The sequence below is a fragment of the Herpailurus yagouaroundi genome, unplaced genomic scaffold (assembly GCF_014898765.1).
Source record: "Herpailurus yagouaroundi ecotype Mexico unplaced genomic scaffold, PumYag 77, whole genome shotgun sequence".
Taxonomy (NCBI): domain Eukaryota; kingdom Metazoa; phylum Chordata; class Mammalia; order Carnivora; family Felidae; genus Herpailurus; species Herpailurus yagouaroundi.
Window position 1 is genome coordinate 15,169,898 of NW_024412388.1, and position 23,234 is coordinate 15,193,131.

Consider the following 23,234-nt stretch of genomic DNA (forward strand, 5'->3'; position numbering starts at 1 on the left):
GGCTGTCCTCTGCGCTGCACTTTCGTGCTGCCTGGGGCTGTGCCCTGTATCCCAAAGGCCACCCTGAGGCATCTGTCCTGCAAACCTCACTCAGGTGTAGCTGAGCAAAACTACTCGAAGAAACAGAAGAAGCCTTCCCTGACCATCCTCCAGACCACACCCTGAACACCGTCACATGTGCTGAGTGTTCCCTTGGTGCCCGAAGCTGGGTCTCTGCAGGCAGTGTCTCCTTGGACCCTCGTGACGAACTTCTCAAGAAGCCGAGGCACAGGGAGGCTTAAAGTTGGCCCCAGGAGGTAGTGGGAGGTAGTGGTGGAGGCGGACGGGAACCAAGGCAGGCAACTGCACAACCACTTGCTTTGCTTTGCTACAGAAGCTGGCCCTCCCTGGGCCTGGGTATCTGCCTCCCCCTGGACCGTGAGCTCCTTGAAAGCCAAGTCAGCAGCTCGTTCTTCCTTGCGCCTGGTGCCCGGCACGTAGTTGCTGCTCAGTTCACGTCTGAACTGTGGCCTGTGGGATGGAGTTTGCCACCACTAGGAGGAGGCTGAGCCCCTGACCATGGTGCTGACTTTGTCACAGAGGTGGGCCTGACATTATTCACATTCACAGAAGTGAGAACCAAGGCTCGGAAATGTTAAGTGATTTGCACCGAGGGAAGAAAGCCCAGCTCCCCAGGCAGCAGCGGCTGAGGGCGTTTGGGGTGGCCAGTCCTAGGTGTGACATCAGGAGGGCACTGGAGGCGCGCTGGGAGCTGAGGAAAGCCTGCATCATCCTGCCCTGGGATTCCTGAAACCTGATAGCCAGGCCCTGCGGATGCCAGGCAGACAACAGTCCCCTCCCTTCCTCTTGGAGCAGGTGCCTGATGGAGTCTGGTGGCGCCCGTGCGGCTCCCCGAGCGGAGCCCTGCCCGCCCCGCTGATCAGCACCATCCCTGCCCCTCTGCTCCTGGACAGAGGATCGGGGCGTGTCCGGCCTCGGTCAGGAGGGGATCTGGATGGGGGCTCAGTGAAGACTCTCTGGGCACCCCCGCCCCCATGCCCAGGACATAGCTCCGTCCTGCTCCGCCACGGGGTCCCGCCAGCCCCAAGCACCAGCACTTACCGGGCAAGCACCTGCTGCTGGTCCACGGCGGGCAGCAGGTCGTCGCTCAGCACCGCCACCTCCATGCCCACACTGTCCCTTCTCACGCTCGTCATGACCAGCGAGGGCTGAGGCTGAGCCTCCAAGGCCCTCCAGGCCTCAGCCTCGGCCCCGACGCCAGGCTCTGCTGCCGACACCACCTCCCCGGCCATTTCTGGACCCTGGTCAACCTCCTGAGCGCAAAGAGAAACCAAAGTGGAGGCAGAGAAGACGGCCCCTGGACACCGGCTCACAGCGGCCTCAATCCCAGATGGCGGCATCTGGGTCCCTCGCGATCTGGGATGGATCGCTTCTGGTTTGGAGGCACCCAGTTGTACAAAAATGCGCCCAGTTGGGTTCCTACTGCCACCATTTCTTCCAACACCCCGAAACAGTCTTGCTCTTCTGCCCCTGAAGACCCACGCTCTCCACGGCAGCCAGGCAGTTTTCTCCAAATATGTACCAATCCCAGCCCTTTCCCAAAGAGAACCTTTGGGAAAAAACGCAGTGCGTTTGCAGTTAAATCCTGCTTCCATAGCCTTCAGGCCTCCAGTGCCTCTCCCTGCCTCACCCTCCGCCCCCCACCCCCCCGCCCCGCCTCTCTCCACCCCTCACCTGCTGCTTCTCTGGCCTCATTTTCCCATTGCTGAGACAGTCGAGATGTTCCCAGCCACAGGACTTTGGCACAGGCCATCCCCCCTGGCTTGATGCTCTGCTCTGGCCCCTTCCTCCTGCTCGGGTCCCATCTCAATGTCACCTTACAGCCAGGGCTCCCCTAGCCACCCCGTGTCCCATCTACTGAGAACCTGAAGTGTGCCAGCTCCTACCCAGTGATCCTGTCCAGAGGCTGGCAGATAGTTTTCTCTCTCCACACATGTGGGCAGACTTAAAGCCTTCCCCTCACTCCCTGTGGCCTTTTGTGCTTCCTTAAGCAGAAGAGAAAAGGGTGGGGTCTGAGAGCAGCAGTGTTCAAAACAGGACCCGGGCAGTCCCTGCCAGTGCCTGGGGGACCCACGCCCCTGCCCTCAGCACACACTGGGCCTCTGTGCTCTAGATGGGCTTCTGAGGCCAAGGAGAGTCAGAAAGCTGCTAAGCAGTGGCCTCTTAACCACATCAATAATAAGAGATAGGATGGTTCCTCCATTTGTACACCGCTTTGCAACAGGCCATCCCTGATAAGCTGGGGGAGGGCTGGGGTCATTGTCTCTGTTTTGTGGTTGAGGACACTGAGGCCCAGAGTGTCACAGGAAGACCCAGGCTCCTGGGATTCCTCCCCCCACCTGAGGGTCGGCCCTGCGGGGAACTCACAGTCTTGAGCAGGAGGTAGTCAGCTGTCTCAGCTTCAGACCTAATGTCACCATGCCCGGGCCCCAGCAGATCCGTCAGGGAGGGGTGCTTGCAGGAAGATGGGGAGTGGCGGGGCAGGGGGCGGAGGGACAGTGGGCCAGAATCAACCTCAGCTCCCTGACCTCCCCTTCAGTGCCCCACACCCCCAGCCCCAGGCCTCATCAAGCCACCAGCTCCTCCTGCCTGTCACCGCTGAGGGGATGGGTGGGGAGCAGGGGCGAGGAGATGAGAGAACAGGGAAGAGAGAAACGACAGGGAAGAGAGAAACGGAGAGGGAGTATGCTCCCCTGTGCTCCCTGCTTGCAATACTTCGGGTGAAACACGCTTCAGCATCCCCATTTTACAGAAGGGGAAACCAAGGCCCAGAAAGGTGACTGCCCAAGGCCACACAACTAAGTGAGCGGTAGGGCCAGGATTTAACCCGGGTCTGTCTGACTCAAAGGCCTGCGCTCTTTACACACACACACACACACACACACACACACACACACACGCACACGTGCACACGCATGTACATGCACATGCAGGCAAGGAAAGGAAAGGAAAGGAAAAGGAAAAGAACAAAGGAAAGGAAAAAGACCAAAAGGGGGAGAAGAGGAAAGGAATCTAAAACATCACAGCGGGTGGAAAGGGGACAGGATGGAAGAGTGGCCCCACCAGATCCCTGGGGGGTCCCTGACCGGTAGCTGCCTTCCCGCAGACCCCAGCCTGCCAGAGCACGAGGGCAGCCAAGGCCTCCTCCAGCTCCTTTGGGCCTGGAAACAGCGTAACCATGGCAACTCAGCAAATCCCCCAAATAGGTATCCCTCCCTCAGCAGAACGGGCGCCCACCTGGCAAAGCCTCCTGCCTCCCTCCCCACTCCCCTACCGGCTTACAGAGCATGAGACAGAGCTTCTCCCTTCCTGGACCACTGAACACCGGTGCCCACGAGCCGCCACCAAGCCAGAGCCACTGCAGAGGTGGCAGCGGGGGGCCAGGGCCCCAGAGGTTAGACATCTGCTCGTGCCCAGCGACCTGTGTGCCCCCAGCTGAGCTCTGCCCACTGAGTTTCTGCCCGGGAGCCTGGGTGACATCAGCTACCTGTGCAGGGACCTTGGGTACGTCTGCCAGGGGCACCTCGGCTGCCACCACGGTGGAGGACAGCCTGGCCAGCTTGGCTTCCACCTCGGCAAACGGGTCGTGCAGGCCTGGTAACAGCTCCAGGGCGATCCGCTGTGGTTCCTCTTCCTCGGGGACGCACCCCTCCTGCAGCAGGGGCCCCACGGCCTCCTGGCTGAGATACTCATCTGGGGAATATCTGCCCTTGGCCTCCACCTCGGGCATGAAGAACTCCAGGTCGGAGGGCTCCCGAGGCCCCAGGAAGGCCTCGGACACGGAGGTTTCCTCGAGTGCGAAAGACTTGTCAGACCCCAGAGACACGTCAGACTTGGAGGTCTCCGCCTCGGGCAGCTCCTCGAAGCTGGGAGAAACCTCAGTCCTGGAGACGTGCTCGCCGGGCAGAGTGCGCGGCAGGGAGTAGACCTCGGGTTTCACGGCCATCTCGTAGTGGAACGTGGGTGAGTCCTCAGACATGTTGGCAAACTCAGCCCTGGACGTGCCCTGGGCCTTGAGGACCCCCGCCTTCAGGACAGCCTCTGCAAATGGAGACTCCCTTTAGTTTCTTCCAGAGTAGGATGAGGGGCCCCCTGGGAGCCAGCCCACGCACACCATCTCTAAGGGACATGCTTAACAGAGCCTCCCGGGCCCCCAAATCTTGGCCTCCCATCTCTATCAGAACTCACACCCCATTTCCTTCACCTCTTCCAGGAAGTCTTCCCTGACTGGCACCATGAGCTGTCCATTCTCTGACCTCCCCAGCCACTAGGTGCTGGGCTCTTACCACCCTGCCTTGGAACCGCTCTTATCACATAAGGTGACTGCCCTGTGGGTCTATTGCTGAGAGCTCCTGATCGGCGAGCAGACTTCACACACGAGACCCAGAGGGGCCCCTGCAGGGGCACCCGGCTCAGGGCTCTCGTCCACAGGATACACTAGACCCGTGGGAGTTCAGTGAACACTGTGGATGAAGGGTAGAGCAAATAAAATCACTCAGAAGCCTAATGTTCAAAGCGGACTGGAGGAGCGCTCTGAAGGACAGAAAATGCTAGAACCTGCCCTTCCCCTCTCCTCTGGGTCTGCCAGCCTGCATGAGACTGCAGTCACACAGGCCTCCTCAGTAGTGCTCCCAACCCATGGGCACTACACCCACCCACTCCTCTGTCGCTGTGTCCTGATGCTCCCCAAGCCTCAGTTTGCACCCTGGCAATGTGAGAATTCAGTGCATCCTAACTCACTGAGGGGGCACCTGGCACCCAGTAATGCCCCATAAATGGTCCCCACGATTGGCCAATATTGTCATCAATACAAGAAGGATTTTACAGTATTTGGGGGCGTCCTAGGAGGTCTGAGTTGCCTGGTGGCACAGGTATTTGAATGATAGTGGTAGGGTGGAACATTCTAGAATGTCAAAAAGACAACAAAAATCTTTAGCAAGGCGCAAGTTCTCACTAGTCACGGAGCCCTTATTTTGGGGTGTGTTTGCTTGGATAACAGATAGGCTCAAAAGGGAGAGAAGACTAGAAAAATACAGAAACCGAGGGAAGGAACTCACCCGTGAAACACGGGTGATAAGTCAACCCAGCCTGAGGCCAAGGCGTCACAGATGCAACGCTGCGTGGGTGAGAACACTGCCTGGGTTCCAATCCTGACGCCACTTTACCAGCTGTGTAACCACGGACAATTTACTTACCCTCTCTGTGCCTCAGTTTCCTCACCTATAAAGCGAGGACAATTGTGGTTCCTACCTGGCTGGGCTGTGGTGAGGAGTACCCAGCACTGAGCCCAGTGTGTAGAAAGTGCTCTACAAATGTCAGTTAGTAAAATGGGGAGGGGAGCCAGCTGGCCACCCACCTGTCTCCTTTCGCAGGTCTTCCTCCAGCGCGGACAGCTTCACGTCATACGAGTTGCGCATGGCAGTGATGTCCTCCTCCAGCCGGGCCCTGGACTCCTGCTCCGCCTCGTAGTCGGCCCTCAGCCGGGCCAGGCGCTCCTCGTACTCCTGGGAGTGGGGGGCGATATGGGGGGGGGGGCGCGTCACATCAGGGGGTCGAAACGCAGCCTTCCGTGTTTCTGTCATTCAAACAGCCCAGGAAATACCGATAAACCACAAGAACGGAGTTAAAATGGCCTACGCGACCCTGGGGGGATTACTGGCTGGTGAAAACCCTTCTGAACTTCACTCTCCATTTTTAACAGGCTAATTATCTAAGATTTGGCTGTAATCTATCTTTCCACAAAGCAATATATCATGAAGGCCTGTGCAGGTCAATAAATACGTTTTAGCCAAATAGCTCTCAAGCAGTCGAGCACGAAATACATTTTTATTTCTCTGCTTCTCCCTCCATCTTTGCTGTCACCGTCAGCTCTGGTCCAAAGAGCCTCCCAGCCCATCCCCCTCCTCCACTCTTGCCCCTGCCCCCAAACTTTCTCCACATGGCACCCTCATTCCCGTCTGTTAGGCCAGGTTTCAATGGCTTCCTATGTTAGAGGACAAAAGTTTCTCCATTTGACCCCAGTCCCCAGTGATCTGGGCCATCTGCCCCTTGACTAGACCTCATTTTTGCCACATTGGGCACACGGGCCACTGTCCATTCCTAGACAGCCCCAGCCCCACATCCTTCCTGCCTCAGGGCCTTTGCCCTTGCGCCCCCACCCCCAGCAAGCTGTTCCTTCAGACCTCAACTCAGTAACACCTCCTCCCAGAGGCCCTCCCTGACCACCCTCTCTGTCACTTCACTGATTTCTTCTTGGCATGGGTCATGAGCTTCCCGTGGTTCTCTCCATTTAGTCGAGTACAGGTTTATCGTCCAGCTCCCCTGCCACACAGCAAGCACTCTCCCCTCAGCGCCTAGCACAGAGGAGGGGCTCGGTGGCTAACCCTTGAACCAGCAAGTGCATGGAGCAGACCGCTGGCCGGTAACCAGACTACTCAGCTGCTGATGCACATCTCCCACAGGCAGGGCTGGGGGTTATGAGCTAATGACAGTACATGACCTTGGGTGTCATGGAGCCACTAGGGGAGAGAGAGCTCCTGTGCCGTGCCCACCTGGCCAGGACCCTTCCAGAATCACAGAACAAGCACAGAATTCTACAACAGTGCAGACACTATGATGTGGGCTCTCGGGGAGGAGGGACAGAAGGGGACAGAGGATCATTAAACCGTGACTGCATGTTCTATGCCACATCTGAGACGCTTTTGAGCCTCAGGGCAGCACACAGGGTTCTGGAGGCCCAGGGAGGTTCCACGGCCTGCCTAGAACTACGCAGCTCTCTGGCGGGGTGGCCACGAGGAGACCTCCTACACCTCGTCCGCTTTCTCAGTGTCCCCTGCCCTTGCCCCCAGCTTCCCCCCGGGCCCCACATGAGACTCAGCCCTCGGCAAGCACCCCTGGCTCCCTCGCCCAGCCCCCTGCACGGCTCCCTCCCAGCACGGCCCTGGCCCCAGTGAAACCCAGGCCCCAGCCTGGTCACACCTACACACCGGTAACCCCTGGCTGGAGATGCAGGTGTATGTGTGCACACGCGTGCACACGCCCACACACCCATGCCTACACACACGCGCACATGCATGCACACACGTCTACATGCACGAGCACACATGTGCACGTGCAGGCACGCATAGGCACACATACGGCAGTACCAACTTCTAGTCCCAGTTGTAAATGTGTGACCCCGAACCACAGAGGACCGCTGAGGTGGCCTGGTGCCCCTCCTGGGTCCTTCCGCTCTCTGACCGCGGCAGCCCTCCACCCCTTCCTCTCTTGAGAACACGGAAGCATGCCCTCGCTTCCCAGCCCACAGCTTCCTGTCATCTCCAGATGGTGCGTCCATCCGAAGCCAAGCCGCCCACTCGGTGACTTTGCTCTTTCAATCCCCACCTCCCTCCTGCACCGCAGCCTTCTCTCTCGGTGTGAGGCCTCTGCAGTCACAGAACATATGCCCTGTTCCCTCCAGCACTCAGAACTCCAGGACTCGGTACGTTTTTCCGTGGCCCCACGCACACCTCCAGCTACAGGAGGTGCCTGCCGGCACCGGCAGGGGCTCATTGCCTGCTGATGATTGGCTAGGGGGCTGGAGGGCAAATCCAGCCCCCCAAATCCTGCCTCGTGCCTGTTCCACAGCCCAATGGCGAGAAGACGCCCCTCGGCTCCCCCTCTCACAGCAGCAGGAAAGCTGCTGTTGCACCGTTTCTAGAGGCGAGGACACAGGCTCAGAGAGCTGGAACAACCTGCCCGAGGTCACAGAGCCCACCGAGAACTGCACTTGCAGAAGGTAAAAGCTGGTCGGACGCTGGGACTCTTCTGGTCCAAACCCCGCCCCGCCCCCGCCTGCTTTCCTGGTGCAGCCGGGAGACTGAGCCCACAGAGTCACATCTCCAACTCGTGGCTGGGCCCATCCCCAGCCCGGTACCCTCGCCGCCCCACACAGGAGCCACCCCCCTTATCTTGAACATCCTGACTAGCTCTGGAATGGAAAGAAAAGCACAGTTGCAGGCACACAGTAGGTGCTCAATAAATGCGAGTCATAAGTGAAATGGGCAGGAAGGAGAGAGGGAAGACAGACACCCTCAGCCCTTCCTCCAAGCGGGGCTTGGAGAAGACACACCAGAGCCTGAAAAAAACCTTGGTGGTGGCCTCAGGCGACAGTGCTCTGATGTAGCGTCCGCTGGGTTATACCACGAGGAGGAGGCCAGCGACCCGCACCACCCCAGGAGCTGGGCCTGGAACTCCAGAGATGACCTGACATCCCCACCAGGAACCTCCAGGCCAGCAGAGGAAGGGCAATGAGCCCTGAGCAACCAGAACCTTCACAGGGGCCAGGACAAAGTCCGTCGGGGGTCACAACTGAGCCTCTCCCCGAGGAGTAAAAGCCTCTGCCTGCCATGGGCAGCCCTTGGGGACTCGGGTGGATTTCTCCCAGTCCTCTAGCTCACAGGACTCAGACTCCCAGGCCTTACCCGATCTGCCCCCCAGAGGCTGGGCCCCAGGCCCCCACAGCCCCGCTGGGGCTCCCAGGGGCCCCAGGGCTGATCCCACCTGAGGTTACAGCCGAGAGGCAGAGGCGTCCAGACCCCCGTCCCTGAAGAGCTGTCCCTGCCCGGCCTCCACCGGGAAAGAGCCAATGTCCCATCCCCACGCTGAGGTCTCTGAATGGGGCCCTCAACTGGCAAGAATCTCCGGAAACCAGCAGGGCCTACAGTCAGGACAGAGCCTAAACAGGAAGTTAGGAAGCTTTGCCGAGTCTGGCTGTATAAGTCCCCCTCTAGGGATCAACTCGACACCTGTAAGTCAGTGGATTATTATTACCTGCCCTGCTGGTTCCCAGAGATGCTGGAAGGCACACATGTGGGAGCATATCCACTGGTCAAATGAGTGCCTGGGGGCTCCCCACTGCCCACCCGGACTGCCCAGCTCTCAGCCCCTGGCTCACTGGCACCTGCAGAGGGGCCCAACTCCCTTCCACTCTGGCCTCCCCATACCGCGCACCTGGGGACAGCCCATTGCCACCACCTGGAAGGCCTTCTCCACTCCCAGCAACCCAGAGGCACCTCCTCCTGGGGTACTGAGGAGAGACTCCTGCAGACACCCCCACCCCCCTCCCTGCTCTCCCCATACAGGCCCTGACCTGGAATGGACTGCACTCTGGAGTCAGGCCCCGAGCTGACATCGCAGCCCTGACTCGCCTTAGCGACATGACCTTGGACGAGTCATGGCACCTCTCTGAGCCTCAGCCTTCTGGGCTCCAAGATGGCCCCACCTGCCAGCCATTCTCCCACCTGCCCGGGGGCTCACCTCCCGAATCAGCTGCTTCTCGGCCTCTGTGTCAGGCTGGATCACAGAGGGGGGCACCAGCTTCTCCTCGATCCGGACAGGGTTTAGGGGTACCTGACTGGACAGCAGGGCTGGGAGACAGATGGAAAACAAGGGCTGGGACCAAGGTGCACCCAGTTTGCAGGAACTAAGCAGCAATCCATAAATAGACGACTAAATGCTTATTCAAAACAGACTTCACAGTATTGAATTTATTTGAAGCACGTCTCTACACAAAATGCTAATTTACTCAGTCATTCAACAAATATTTCTTAAGCACCTGCATGTTCTAGGCACTGGGGAAACGGCATTGAACAAACCAGACAGAACTCCACACCCACATTGGGTTTTCTATTAGAGACAGAAGGCACATAAAATAAATAAGCAAAATGCCAGCACGGTACAAGGGGATGCGTTCTAGAAAGAGAAAGAAAGCAGGGAGGGTGCTCAGGAGTAAGATCCAAGGGGAAGGGTTACAATTTAAACAGCGTGCTCGGGAGGACCTCTCAGACAAGGTAAGGCAAAGGCAGTGACCTGAAGGAAGTGGTAGAGATCTTGGGGAAGAGCTTTCCAGACAGAAGGGAGCAGTGAGTGCAAAGGTCCTGTGGCGGATGAGAGCCTGGACTGTTCCAGAAACGGCCAGGAAGCCAGTGTGGCTGGAGTGGAGCAAGGAAGGGAGAGAATGGGTGATAAGGAGGTCAAGAGGGAACGGGGTGGATCGTGGGGTCGTTGGAAGCTGCGCTGAGGGCTTTGGCTTTGACTCGGGTAAACGGGCCGCCGAGGGTTTGCGCAGGGCAATAAAAGGACTTGCGTTTGAACAGGACCTCCCAGGCTGCTGTGTGGGGATGCACGGAGGGGCATAAGGGCAGACTCCGGGATACCTGCCGGGGTGTGGGTGTGCTTTGCAGTAATTCGGGTAAGAGACGTTAGCGACTCAGGGGACACCAGTGGACACATTCTGGACATATCTTAAAGGTAGAAACCAGCTCTACTGCTGGATGGGATGCAGGTTGGAGCAAAAACGAGAAACCAAGGGCGACCCCAGGGTTTCTGGCTTGAACACTCAGAAGGGGAGTGTTGTCATCACTCAGGTGATGACACTAAACAGCTAGCTATTCAAGTCCGGAATTCAGAGGCCACTGTGTAGCAATTGGTTGTGTTTTGGTTTTTTGGGTTTTTTTACATATTCTGTACTTTGTGACATTTGACATCGTGGGGGACTTGCCAGCCAGGGAGAGACAGCCCCTCGCGGGGCCAGCTAATTCCTAGAGTCAACAACCTGCCAGTCGTTATTAGCCCACCTTTCACGTGCCAACCAAGCACCGCCAAGTCCACACCACACCCCCCTTCTATCTCGCAGTCCCAGCCGGGCTCCCCCTGCCCTAAACCCCTGAGGGCCAGGACTAGATGAGCAGGGACTGCCCCTGAGCCCCAACCCACGGGAATTATTCAATTTTTTATAATTTTTTAATGTTTATTTTTGAGAGACAAAGTGTGAGCTGAGGAGGGGCAGAGAGAGAGGGAGGCACAGAATCCGAAGCAGGCTCCGGGCTCTGAGCTGTCAGCCCAGAGCCTGACGCGGGGCTCAAACTCATGAATGCAAGACCATGACCTGAGCTGAAGTTGGACACTTAACTGAGCCACTGGGCGCCCCGAAACTATTCAAACCAGCCACTACGCGGTTGCTCCCGCCCTGCCTTCCCCACAGAAACGCCAGTGACGGCTTGAAATCCAGCTCTGCACTGGATCCCCTTGCTCCTCCCTGGCTCCTGACCAACACCAGTGCTTCCCCCTGTGGCCCCATGTGGTGTTCTCCGTCTCTCCATCATGAGTAACACCGACCTCTCCAAGCTCCCACTCAGTCTCCTTTATGAATTAAGACCTCAACACAAGTCCCATGGCCAAGTTGAAGGGTCACATGTGAGCCAGGGGCACAGAGGTGGCATTTAAAGCCACCTTGGGAATGAGCATGGAGCATGGAGAGAGGTGACAATGGAGGACCGACCCTAGTGAGCCTGTAGGGGGGTAGGGAGAGGGGAGCACTGACGAGCAGCAGTAGAGGGAGGAGGGGCACCGGTCACAGGGCATCCAGGAACCAGGGGTTTCAAGGAGGAGGGAGGGGATGGGGCGTCTGGGTGACTCAGTTGGTTGAGCATCTGACTTCGGCTCAGGTCATATCTTGTGGTTCATGAGTTAGAGCCCCACATTGGGCTCACTGCTCTCCGCATACAGCCCGCTTAGGATTTTCTCTCCCCCCACCGCTCTACCCCTCCTCCTCTCTCAAAAATAAAACAAACATTAAAAATAAAAAGGAGGAGGGAGGGGGTTGGCTAAGTGAGCTGACACCGGAGGCCTGCCTAAGGCAGGATCCCCCGACTGAACAACTAGAAGGACAGGAGGACGACGAGGGCAGGCTCATTGTGTCGGGGCTCAGGGCCTGCCCACGCTAGGTGCAAGGAAGAGCAACCAGGGCTGGGGAAAGACACAAGTGTTTCAAGTTTGGCTGAAGACAGAAACAGGCCAGGAACCACAGGGCTGAGGGCCGCGGCTGATGGGAACTGCCGAGGCACAGGTCCACACACAAGAGGGTGCTCAGTATGCTTTGAATGGATGGGTGGGGGGATGAGTGGAAGCACAGATAAAAAGAATGGATGACAGCATGGAATGAACCAGCGGGTGGGTGTATGGATGGTAGGATGGATGGGACAGGTAGACAGAATGCGTTGATGGATGGGCGGATCAAACAGATGGTTGCTGAGTAGATGGTTAAGTGGGTAGATGGATAAATAATGGAGTGGGGTGGGAGGGTGGGTAGGTAGATGGAAGGTAGGTAGATGAATGAGTAAATGGGTAGATGGATGGATGGATGGATGGATGGATGGATGGACAAATGGGTAGATAGGTAAGTGGATGGGTAGATGGCTGGCTGGGTGGGTGGGTGGATGGATGGATGATGGATGGATGGATGGATGGATGGATGGATGGATGGATGAATAGATGAGTGGATGGGTAGATGGGTGGATGGATGAGTGGCTGGCTGGGTAGGTATATGGACAGATGGATGGTTAGATGGATGAGTGGATGGATGAGTGGATGAACGGGTATGTAGAATGGATGGACAGAGGAAGGTGGGTGGGGAGATGATGAATGAACAGATGGACTCAGGCTCTTTCGTGCTCCCTTCCCCAAGGGATCCTCGGGTAAACAAAACCCTGGAGTTTTCAAGGACCCCGCAAGGCCTGTGCTGCAGGTACAGATTTCTACTTGCCAGATGACAGCCAAACACCTGGGTGTGAGAGCTGCAATCACAAGGTGCCTAAGTGGGAGAGGGGGTGGGACATGGGGGAGTGAGTCACCCGGCTGCTAAGCAGCACAGCATCACGATGCTGCCACAGAGACAGGCGGGAGACAGGTGGGATGGTGGATGTGCAGCCTGGAGGCGGGAGCAGGCAACAGAGCCTTCAGCTGACAGAACAGGCCAGACGGACCTCTTCCTGAGTCCGTCAGTGAGCAGACACCGTCCGGCCGTCACACCAGGGCTCTCTCTAACTGTTCAAAAGCTATGTGGGGCACCTGGGTGGCTCAGTCGCTTAAACTTCCAACTTTGGCTCAGGTCATGATCTCGCGGTTCGTGGGTTCGAGCCCTGCATCGAGCTCTGTGCTGACAGCTTGGAGCCTGGAACCTGCTTTGGATTCTGTGTCTCCCTCTCTCTCTCTGCCCCTCCCCTGCTCACACTCTGTCTGTCTCTCTCCCTCAAAAATAAATAAACATTAAAAAAATTTTTTTTTCAAAAAGCTATGCTGGCAGGAAGCGGAGAGGAGATGGGGCCCTGCTTCTGCGTCTCTCAGATGGGAAGCCAGAGGCAGAAGACAAAGGGAGGGAGCCTTTCTCCTCAGTCCGGGCCCTTCCTGCCCCTCCTCCCCCAGCTGCGCACCTGACAGGTTGTCGGGGCTCATCTGCTGGGCCAGAATCGCCTTGAGCTTCTTGATCTCCTGCTGGTATTCGCGCAGGAGGGCATCCTTGGGGTCCTCATTGATGCGTGGCTTGTTCCTGATGTTCTTGGCCCGGTTGGCGTAGCGCAGCGTGCTGAGCGTCTCGTCGTAGTTGTTGTCTGCAGGTGACAGGCAGGCCACCATCAGCGTCTTCGTGTTGCCCCCCAGCGAGTCCTGCAGCAGCCGAGTCAGCTTCGAGTCCCGGTAGGGGATGTGTTTACAGCGCCCATCCACCAAGGCCGAGATGACGTTGCCCAGCGCCGACAGCGACAGGTTGATCTTGGTGGCCTCCTTGAGCCGCTCCCCCGTGGCACCCGTCTTGGACTGCCGCTCGCTGCCCGCCAGGTCCACCAGGTTCAGCTTGCCTGCCCGGAGGTGGTCCTTGCCCCGCTCGTCTGCAGACGGACCAGGCAGAGGGGGAGGGCACTTAGCCACCAGGCACTGAGCGCTCTCACCTGCCGAGGGTCTCACGTTAGCACATAGGAGTCCCATGAAAGAGGCACAATTACTGTCCCCATCTTCCAGATGAGGAAACTGAGGCTCAGAAAGGGCATTTAACTTGCCCTAGGTCACACTGCTGCTAAGCGGTGAATCCAAGATCAGAATACAGGGCTGCCTGACTTGGGGAGCAGGGGCTGGGAGGTCCAGACTATTCTCTGAGTGCAGCAAGGCTTCTTTCAGTGCTAATAGCTCCTCCAGATTTCCTGTGAAGCCAAAGGTGGGGGCAGGGGGCATGACTGGGCGAAAGGTGGGGGAACGTGATTGTATCTTTCAATGCAAAAGACATTGGCTTTGGAGGTTCTCGGACCTGGTTCCCAACCTACCCCTGCGTCCTCCTTGCTGTGTGACCTTAGCAGAGTCATGCACCTCTCTGATCCTTAGTTTTCACATCAACAAAATGAGACTGACAACTCCTCACTGGGGCTGGTTGTTGGGAGGGGTTCATTCCTCCTGAGAACAAGCCCAATTCTGCAGTGACTGAGGCCGTGAGGGCAAGGCAGACCCAGGTGCTAAGGGTGACTGGAGTTGAGCCCTGGCTGGTAGCAGGGGCTGAGAGCACAGGTATTGAACGCACAGATCCTGCGCGTCCAATCTTGATTCTATCTCTTAGTAGCTATGAAACTTGGGGGAAATCGCTTGACTCGGTTTCCAATGAGATGGGAGGGGGAAGGCAGGCGGAGGGGCAGGGGCTTCCTCCTTAGTCTCCTGCTGGTTGAAACCAGAACTGGCCTAGATCTGTCCATGTGCACAGCAACCTGAAGTAAAGAAACAGAAAATCTGGCTGGTACCCAGTAGAGGCTTGGATATGTGAGGGGCTTGAAGTTTGAGGCTTTTTTTTTTTTTTTTTTTTTTTTTTTTTTTTTTTAAGCAGCAGCAGGAAGGAGGGACTTGGAACCGTGCTTTTGGAAAGCTCTTGGCTGGGGGCGCCTGGGCGGCTCAGTTGGTTAAGCATCTGACTCTTGATCTGGGCTCAGGTCATGATCTCTCGGTTCCTGAGATCGAGCCCCACATCAGGCTCTACGCTATCAGCCTCTCTGCCCCTCTCCTGCTTGTGCTCTTAAAAGAAAGAAAGAACGAAAGAAAGAGAGAAAGAGAAAGCTCTTGGCAGAATGAACCAGAAGCCCTAAACAGGTTTATACCCTTTGCACCAGGAGGTCTATGCCAGGATATACAATCCAAGGAAATGACTCTAAATGCGGAAAAGGCTCTGTGCACAAAGATGTTCATTGTGGCATTATTTACAGCACCACAAAACTAGAAACAACTTTACCACCCTGTAAGGATTTGGTTAGACAGGACCATTACTGATGCACTGTCCCTCAGGAGGGACCCATGGTCACAAAGACATGGCAGTAATGATGCTCAGTGAGGCACGGGGAATGAAATGCAGAGGAGAAACTATTTACAGTATAAGATTTCGATTGTGTTTATAATTTTCATAGGGGAAAAAAAGGACCAAAAAAACCCAATATGCTCAAATCTAATAGGCAGTTGGGTTTCTGGGTAATTTTCCCCACCTTTCTCTAATCTCTAAGTTATCTTGATTGAACTTATTTTGTAATGGAAATGATAAGCACCTTTTAAATTCGTTCAAAAGTCTGTTTCCAGAGAAAGCCTGCTTCCAGGCAGCCTGCCTCATCCTTCAAAACCTCCTGCAAAGCCCAAGAGGCACTCACTCTGTCCTCCCCTGTCCTAGTCCCACTTGTCCCCCTCATCACATGAGGCTGTGACCTCACTGACCCCACCCTCCCCATATCAGCACCCCGGGGAGACTCAGACCCAGAAAACACAAGCAAGCTGACCCAGAGCCAGGTCACCACACAGTCTGGGTGATGCGGTAGGAGGTACCCTGGCTTTGACCTTGGGTCAGGGATCTCTCCAGAATTGTGTTCCCAGTTGGGCCTAGGCTCCATCCTGCTGCAGTGCTCTCCAGAGTTCTATTCATGATGAACCTCAGACATGGAGGCAGCTGCAGTGCCAATGGGAAAAACCCAGATGTCAGAGAGAACGAGGTTCACATCCCAGCTGTACTGCTTACTGGTTGCAGAACCCTGCACAAGCAACCCACTGCACCTCTCGGAGCCTCAGTTTTCTCATCTGTACAATGGGAATTAAATTGCCTGTGTCTAGGACTGTTGTGGGGTTTACACAGAAGGAAGTGTGTGAAGTCGGCAGCTACGGGAGGCCAGAAACAAAGAGGAGTTTCTTCCCTTCCCCTTCCCTTCCCCAGGGACCCTTCCAGAAAGAAGGAAGAGGGAGATGACTGAAGAGTGGAGAGCACTGTCTAGAAGGAGGACAACCCGAAAGGTCCAGGTGGTACATTCCGGAGACAGAGCCCTGGGATCGATGCCCAGCTCTGACACTTTCTAGTCGTGGGGTCTCGGCTTCCTCATCTGTAAGAGGGGACGATGTTGGTATCCACCTCCTGGGGTTGTAAGGAGTAAATGAGCTAATGCACATAAACCCCGCAGCCCATGGTAAGTGCTCACTATGAATGAGCTCCTAGTATTACTGTTATTGTTGTCCATGCTGTTTTTTCCTGGAAATATGGGCCCGAACGTGGGAGGGGCCACTTGGGTTTGCCCCGAGGCAGTTCGAGAGTCTTCTCCCAGTTTCAGATGGGCCCCACCCCCAGGGTGCCCACCTGGCCCCGCATACCCACAGCATAGATCTCGATGCTGATGGTGAAAATGGAGTGGGAGCGCGAGGAGTCCTTGTTCATCAGCGTGTAGCCCACCGAGCGGTTCTTCCAGCCCGCCTCCATGATGCGCTCACACTGGGCCATGTTGTGCACCGTGTGCATGGAGAGCCCCTTCACGTACACCCCCTTCTCCGGGTGCTCCTTCAGCTGTGGGGCAAAGGGACGGGTCAGAGCCGGGCGAGACCGGGGATCCCCAAGGAATCCAGGGAAGGGCCCAGTTCGGGCCACCTCTGCCCTCCTGCGGTGCCGGTTGGCGCCTCAAATTCCCTGCAACGGGCAGGGGCTTTGCTCCAGGTGGAACCAGCCTCAGACTCACCCCACCTCTTACCTGTTGTGGGACCTTGGGCCAGTCACTTAACCTCTCTAGGCCTCAGTTTCCACATCTGTAAAATGGGTATGAGAGGCCCATCTTTCAGGGTTGTGGTGAGGTTTCAGTCAAATAAGGCCCAAACAACGTTTGGCGCAGTGCCCGGCACATGGCAAGTGCTCCGTAAATACCAGCAGCCGGCCTCACTGCTGCTTTAGCGCTATTATTATGAAGGAGGTTTCCAGACTGGGAGCTTCAGCTCCCAGGGACTGACCCTGTCATCACCCAAGGGCTCTGAAATCTTCTCTTGTGCCCTGTCAACACGTCTTCTGATCGCCTCTCTGCTGTGGCTCCGAGGACACGGGAACGTTTCCAGACCTTGGATCATGGCCGGGGAGGGGCCATTTGCTGCCAAGAACTCCCACTGGCCCATGGCTCAAGCGGGCCCCCAGCCCTCAGCGTGATGGCAGCGAGTAAATTAATTTATCTGATTGCTCCCTGCTTCCTCTCCAGGCAGCCAAGTTATTCTGTTGCTGACACAGAGCTGTGAGATGAAACATTTGTCAAGTGTGAGGAAATAAAACTAGTCTGGCAAAGAGCAGAGTCATCTGTCTGCTGGTCTGAGCCACGGAGGCTCAGGTGCTGGGCTCCAGCTTCACGGTCCCCGGGGTGGGCGGTCAGGCCCCTGCTGCGTGGGGGCTTGGGGGGCACACAGGCCTGCCCTATCTGCTTACGTGTGGAGAAACAGCCAGACCCAGAATGAAGGACAGGGCTTCACGGATCGGAAACACAACTGAGGCACAGAATTGTTAAGTGATTTGTTGAAGATCACACAGCTGTTAGCGCCAGGGCAGTAGTGGGGTCACAGGCAAAAGAACATTCTAGAGGCAGTCTATGGAGAGAGGCTGCAGCGTCCTGCGGTAACTGAAGCTTGAAATGATGACCTTGACCTAGAGGCTGGGGGTGAGGACGGAGCACCAAGGACAGAAGCAGGAGACCCTGCAGAGGGTGGCTTGAAGCCGGCCAGAACTGCCGCCCCAGCGTCTCACAGTACCGTCGCCAAGGACACAAGGGCATGGACGGCCACCTGCTCCCAGGACCCCGAAGCTGCCTGCACACGGCAGGCCCACTGGCCGAGTGGCCGCTCCTGGCCCCCGGGAGAAGCAGCCTGCTCCTTGGTCGGGCAGACCTGGGGTAGAGACCTGACCCTGCTACTGGCTGGCTGGAGAAGTCAATTTGCCTCTCTCTGCCTCCGTTTCCTCATCTGCCAAATGATACCGAATCCTACTTCTGCAAGACCTTTATGAGGACTCGGAAAAGGATGGAGGTGGGTCTGTGGAGGGGAGCCCGCCAGCACAGCACCAGGAGGGTGGGGGCGGGTGGGGGCGGTCTCTCAGGAGCAGGTAAGAGGAGTGGGGGGGGGGGTGGGGGATGGGTGCAGGGGTGGGGCAAGCCCTCGTGTCAAGGTGCCGCGGCCCTATTTTCAGGCCCTGGAAAGCTTGCTCCCCCACCTCGAGATCCCCCACAGTCTTGCCTCCCCTCGGCCTCAGCCCTGCTCTTCCAGGGAGGCTCTGAGTGCCCGGGGAGCTACTCCTCCCTGCCACACCGCCCTGAGCCTGGTCACCATGGCAACGGCTGGGTTACCACCAGCACGGAGGAGGGGCTCCTGACACTGCTCCCCAGTGCACTGAGAGGCGCTGAGGCCTCACTCCCCTGCCCAGTATGGGCAGTGGGGGTCGGGACGGAGGGAGCGAAACTGCTCCCCCAAATCCCTCCTCGCCCTGGCTGATCTAACCTCTAATTACCAAAACTCTCAGGCCCTGGGGCTCAGAGCTTGTGCTGTGGGGCCTGGCCTCCTGGAATCAAAAGCAGTCTCACCCTTTCCTGACTTGTGTGCCCAGGGGCTGGTCTTACTAGGTACGTGGAGCCTCAGTTTCCTCCTCTGCAACAAAGGATCAGAACAGCACAGCTCTCCTCCTAAGGCTGTTCTGAGGTTGACAGGAGCACCTTCAGCACCTTCTCCAGGAGGCGGCGACTCCACACCCCCCAGTGCCCCTGTGGGGAGCGTCTCAGAGTGCAGCTGTCACTGGCGGCCCCTGCCCCCCACCCCGGGCAGCCTGACTCCCCAAGCCTGAGGCGTGGGGCCCAGATGGGGCAAGAGCATGGCTGCCAGCCCTCAGGGACTGGGTAACCGAGGCCATTGTAGGGTCTGCAGTGTTGGAGGAGGGGAGGAGGGCCCCCTGGTGTCCCAGCGCAGGTTGGCAGGGGACCCTGATCCCCCAGGTTGGCCTTTTGACTCTGACACATGGGAGCGATGCCCTGTGCCTCCCTCCTCTCCCCATTCCCCTGTCGGGGGCTGAGCTGTGACTCAGGCGCTCCAGCTCCAGGATAGAGAAGACAGTAGAAAGACTCCAGGTGGGCGGCTGGAGGTTCCGGCATAGGCCAAGCACCGCTGTGTTGGTCAGGAGCTGAGAAGGAGGGGCCAGGCCAGGTCCCAGTCAGGATGGGGACTGGAAGGAAGGGAGGTCACACCCCTGTGGACCCGCTGTAGCATGTGGCCTGGCAGCTGGCACCAGGAGGTTTTCCCGTCTTCGCTGAATGAATGAATCACTCGGTGGATGTGCCTCCCTTGACTAGAACTCCACTACTGGCTTCTTACTGCCCTAGAGGTTTTCCAGATTGCTGACCCCCAAAATACTCGGGGAAAGCCCCTCACAAGTTCTGGTACCAATGCCGTTACTAGTGATTAGCTGTGTGGCCTTGGTCAAGTCCCTTCCCCTCCCTGGGACGCACTGTCCTCATCTGTACCAGGAAAGGCCTGACTAGAAGCTCTCTATGGGTCTTCCCAGATCAAACTTTTAAGGATTTTTCCACCATACGGCTGGGACAAACAAATTTTTCAAGACTGCTACTCTCTGATGTCTGACTTGTTCACTTGGATCACAGAGTGGTCGCTGGTCAGAAGGGAACTCACAACCTCCCCCCACCCCAGATGAGCCCAGGGCAAGTGGGGGGGTGGTCAGGGGGCAAGCAGGAGGCCGAAGTTGAATGGGGAAACAGCCCGGCCCCCACATGGGGAAGGGGTGGGGGGAACCAGGTGATTCTGACGTCCTGTCCGATCTAGAGGTCACGTGGGGCAGGAGGGCTGTGGGAGACATCGCAGCACCTGGTTCTGCCTCTCCCACCCCTACCCCAGTCCCGTAGCTGTCCAGGCGCATGCCCTGGGAAGACTTCAGCACTTTGTCACCCAAAAGGTCCAACCCTGACTCTGGCTTCCTAGCCTCAGGCAAATCACCTTGTCTCCCTCAGACTGGTTTTACCCATAAATGGAATCTCCCCGGCAACCTAGGCTCTCTCAGCCGGGGCATTCTGACACTGAAGGAGGTGAGCTCACTCCCAATGCAGGTCGTGGGCCCCCTGGGATGTCCACTGGTTGCCTGGTCAGATAAGGGGCAGCCAGGAGCATTCTGGCCACAGAACTGGCTCAGCCTCCCCCAGTGGGCCTCTCCTCCTTGGACCTGACCTGCCTACCCAGCATTTAAAGAGCCCCAGATAGGACACACGACCAAGGCCTCAGACCAAGGCCTAGATCTGGGCCTAGACCTGGGTCCAGCCTTGTCACCAACTGGCTGTTCAGTCCTGGTAGGTCACCTGACCTCGCTGAGCCCCCCAAAGGGTCAGCCAAGTTCTGCCATTCTTTATAGACCTCCTCTCAAAGCATCTAATGCTGCTGCACCTTGCTGGGAAATGATGCTCTTTCCTTCTGACTCCAGCCTTCTAGAAGAGGGGGAAAGTCACAAAACGTGTGTGATTCTCAGTGACCAACTGAGCCAGTCCCGGGTTCTTCTGTTGCAGGGGGTCCTTGACTCCTTAGAGGGCTCCCCTTTGCAGAGCCCCGGGTCGCATTTCCTGGAATCCCGATGGCATGAAAGCACTCACCCGTTGACGGCCTCCCGTGCTCCTGCGCCCTGTGAGCAGCTTGTCCCCACCACCCTCTTCAATCCCCACAACTACTTTATAAGGTCATGTCTTGGGTCCTGGGGTGCCCCCAACACCAGAACCCTCTCGAAAGGGAACAGAGTCCCAGAATCTCAGGCCACCAACAGCCGTGAAATGGGATGTTTGAGATTCAGGACCTTGAAGTCAGACAGACCTAGGTTCAGATCCAGCTTGGGCCACAAACTTGGGAAAGCTAACTAAGCTAAGCGTCCCTTCCCACACTGGCAGATTGGGGATAATAACAGCTAGCTGACAAGATGACTGTGACTATTACATAAGATCACGTGCACAAAGCAGTCAGTGAACAGTGCTCAATAAATGATGATCATTATGTTGGGTTTTTTAGCTTGAAGGGCACTTACAGATTTTCACAGTAATTTTTTCAGAAGTGGAACCCAGTTTTCCAAGTGAAATCTATCACAAAGACTTCATCTATTTCACCAGACACAGGTGGGATTCTCCCAGGTGAGGTGCAGCCCCCGCCATGTGTGGTCGGGGGTAGGCCCATTAGCCACTCCCCTACAACATGGATTCAGAGATTCCTCCAAAATTCAAGTCCAAAAGTCCCTGCTCTAGTCCGAACCGGCGCCTGTGCCCTCAGAACACCTCCCCTGTATTTCTGAGGGAGCACGGCCTGATGCCAGCCTCCCCCCTCCACCAGCCCCTCCCCGCCCAAGCCGCAGCTGCACCCACCTCCAGTTTCTGCTTGCTCTCGGCCCCCAGCAGGTCACGGACATCTTCATTGTAGATCTCCAGGTAGGAGGCCCGGACCAGGAACTTGGTATTCTCTGCACACTGCGGGGAGTGGACAGGGACAGCAGAGACGCCTGATCACTTGCCCCTGATCACCAGCTGATCGCCAGCCCTGCCCCTGCAACCTAAGCCCTCTGCAGCCAGGACATCTCGAAAGCACCTCGTGGCAGGAGAGGCGATGTCAAGGGGAGGGGAGCCCCCTACCCTGCCTGGCAGGGCCACAGGTCAGGACCAAGCACTGGCCACGGTCTGATCCCTCTACAGCCAACTAGGGGTGCAGTCCCTGCTCTGCCATTTCCCAGATGCAGGAATCTCTGCTCACAGCCATGAGAGGCCACCAGGGCAATTCTCCCCTGCAGCCTGGACACTGGGATAAGCGGTCTTGGCCCAGCACATAGGGGCTACACGTCTGGGCTTCCCTATCTCGACGATGGGATGATAGCGATCTCCTGGGCCAGGGTGGGGGTTCCCTGAGATAATTATGCAAAGGGCTTTGCACAAGGCTTGGTCGGTAGCAACTGCCGAATAAAAAGGGAGGCTCTGATGGTTACAATGGCTTCTCGGACGAGTGCTCTGGATCAAATGATACATTACGATCCAGAAATGGCAGGAGGAAACCACGGCCCTGGCACGTAGAATTTTCTTAGCGTGAAGTTCTTCTCCCATCCCTTTTCCAGAAACCACAGCCTGCCTCCGCCTACCTGTGTCGAGTCCCGGCAGGCTCTGAAGTCCTCCCGGTCCATTCACAGTAATGTCTCAAGAGCCCCCAGACCTGCCCCTTCCCTCCAGGAGGCCCATACCTGGACGCTCTCAAAAACGTGCTCGAAGGCCCTGGGGATGATGCCTCTCTGCGAGGATGGGTCCGGCAGGCCCTGCATGGTGAAGGACTTCCCGCTGCCCGTCTGGCCATAGGCGAAGATGGTGCCATTGTAGCCCTCAGTGACACCCTGCGTGGGAGAACCGAAGCCCGGTGCTCAGCCGGCCGAGCCCAGCTGGACTCGGCCGTCTCCTAACTCACAGACTCAGGGCCCCTCCCACGATGGCACTGGGCTGGCCGTGCGGTACAGAGATAAGTAAGTCACAGTTCTGTCCTCTAGGGGCCCACCTTCTGGTGGGGGACACTGTCCATGTGTGGAGTTAAGGGCTTGTGCGATGGAGCCTGGCCTCTCTTTCAGGGGTTCAAATCTGGCCTCACCCTTTTCCTGACTGTGCCGGGGGAGCTGGTCTTACCCAGGCAAACTGAGCCTCAGTTCCCCCCCTCAGGATCAGAACAGCACCTCCTTCTAAGCCTGTAGTGAGGTTCACACGCGAACTATTTCCTGCACTGGCACACGGAGGGCTCGCGTACAGGGGCGCTCACTGAATGTCTGCCTGAAACATGGCGGAGACGGACCTGTACAAGCGACCCTCACACCAGGCAAGCGGAAGAAGAGGCATTCCAGGCTGAGGGGGTGCAGAGAGGTCAGAGTCTGAGAGCAGGTGGAGCTGGGGCGAGGGGGACGGAAGAAAGGAAGCAAAGCGGCGGCAACCCTGAAATCGGTCTTCACTCACTGACGCGTCTGTTCATTCCACGGCGCTCCGGCTGGGGACACGGCGGTGATCAAG

At 57.2% G+C, this 23,234-nt stretch overlaps 1 protein-coding gene across 4 annotated transcripts in view; it reads right to left on the reverse strand.

Moving 5' to 3' along the window:
* The window catches only part of KIF17 (kinesin family member 17), a 46,754-nt gene that overhangs the window by 18,000 nt on the left and 5,520 nt on the right, over positions 1 to 23,234 (reverse strand). For 2 of the 4 annotated variants that reach the window (XM_040463475.1, XM_040463481.1), the window contains exons 2-11: positions 22,430 to 22,576; positions 21,570 to 21,671; positions 16,528 to 16,717; positions 13,311 to 13,763; positions 9,358 to 9,467; positions 5,417 to 5,564; positions 3,548 to 4,101; positions 2,428 to 2,514; positions 1,947 to 2,045; positions 1,102 to 1,313 (exon numbers count right to left, since the gene is read on the reverse strand). In XM_040463475.1, the coding sequence (XP_040319409.1) occupies positions 1,102 to 1,313; positions 1,947 to 2,045; positions 2,428 to 2,514; positions 3,548 to 4,101; positions 5,417 to 5,564; positions 9,358 to 9,467; positions 13,311 to 13,763; positions 16,528 to 16,717; positions 21,570 to 21,671; positions 22,430 to 22,576 (2,102 nt within the window). The remainder of the gene's footprint in view (positions 1 to 1,101; positions 1,314 to 1,946; positions 2,046 to 2,427; positions 2,515 to 3,547; positions 4,102 to 5,416; positions 5,565 to 9,357; positions 9,468 to 13,310; positions 13,764 to 16,527; positions 16,718 to 21,569; positions 21,672 to 22,429; positions 22,577 to 23,234) is intronic. The other 2 variants (XM_040463487.1, XM_040463496.1) reach the window with 2 other exon arrangements.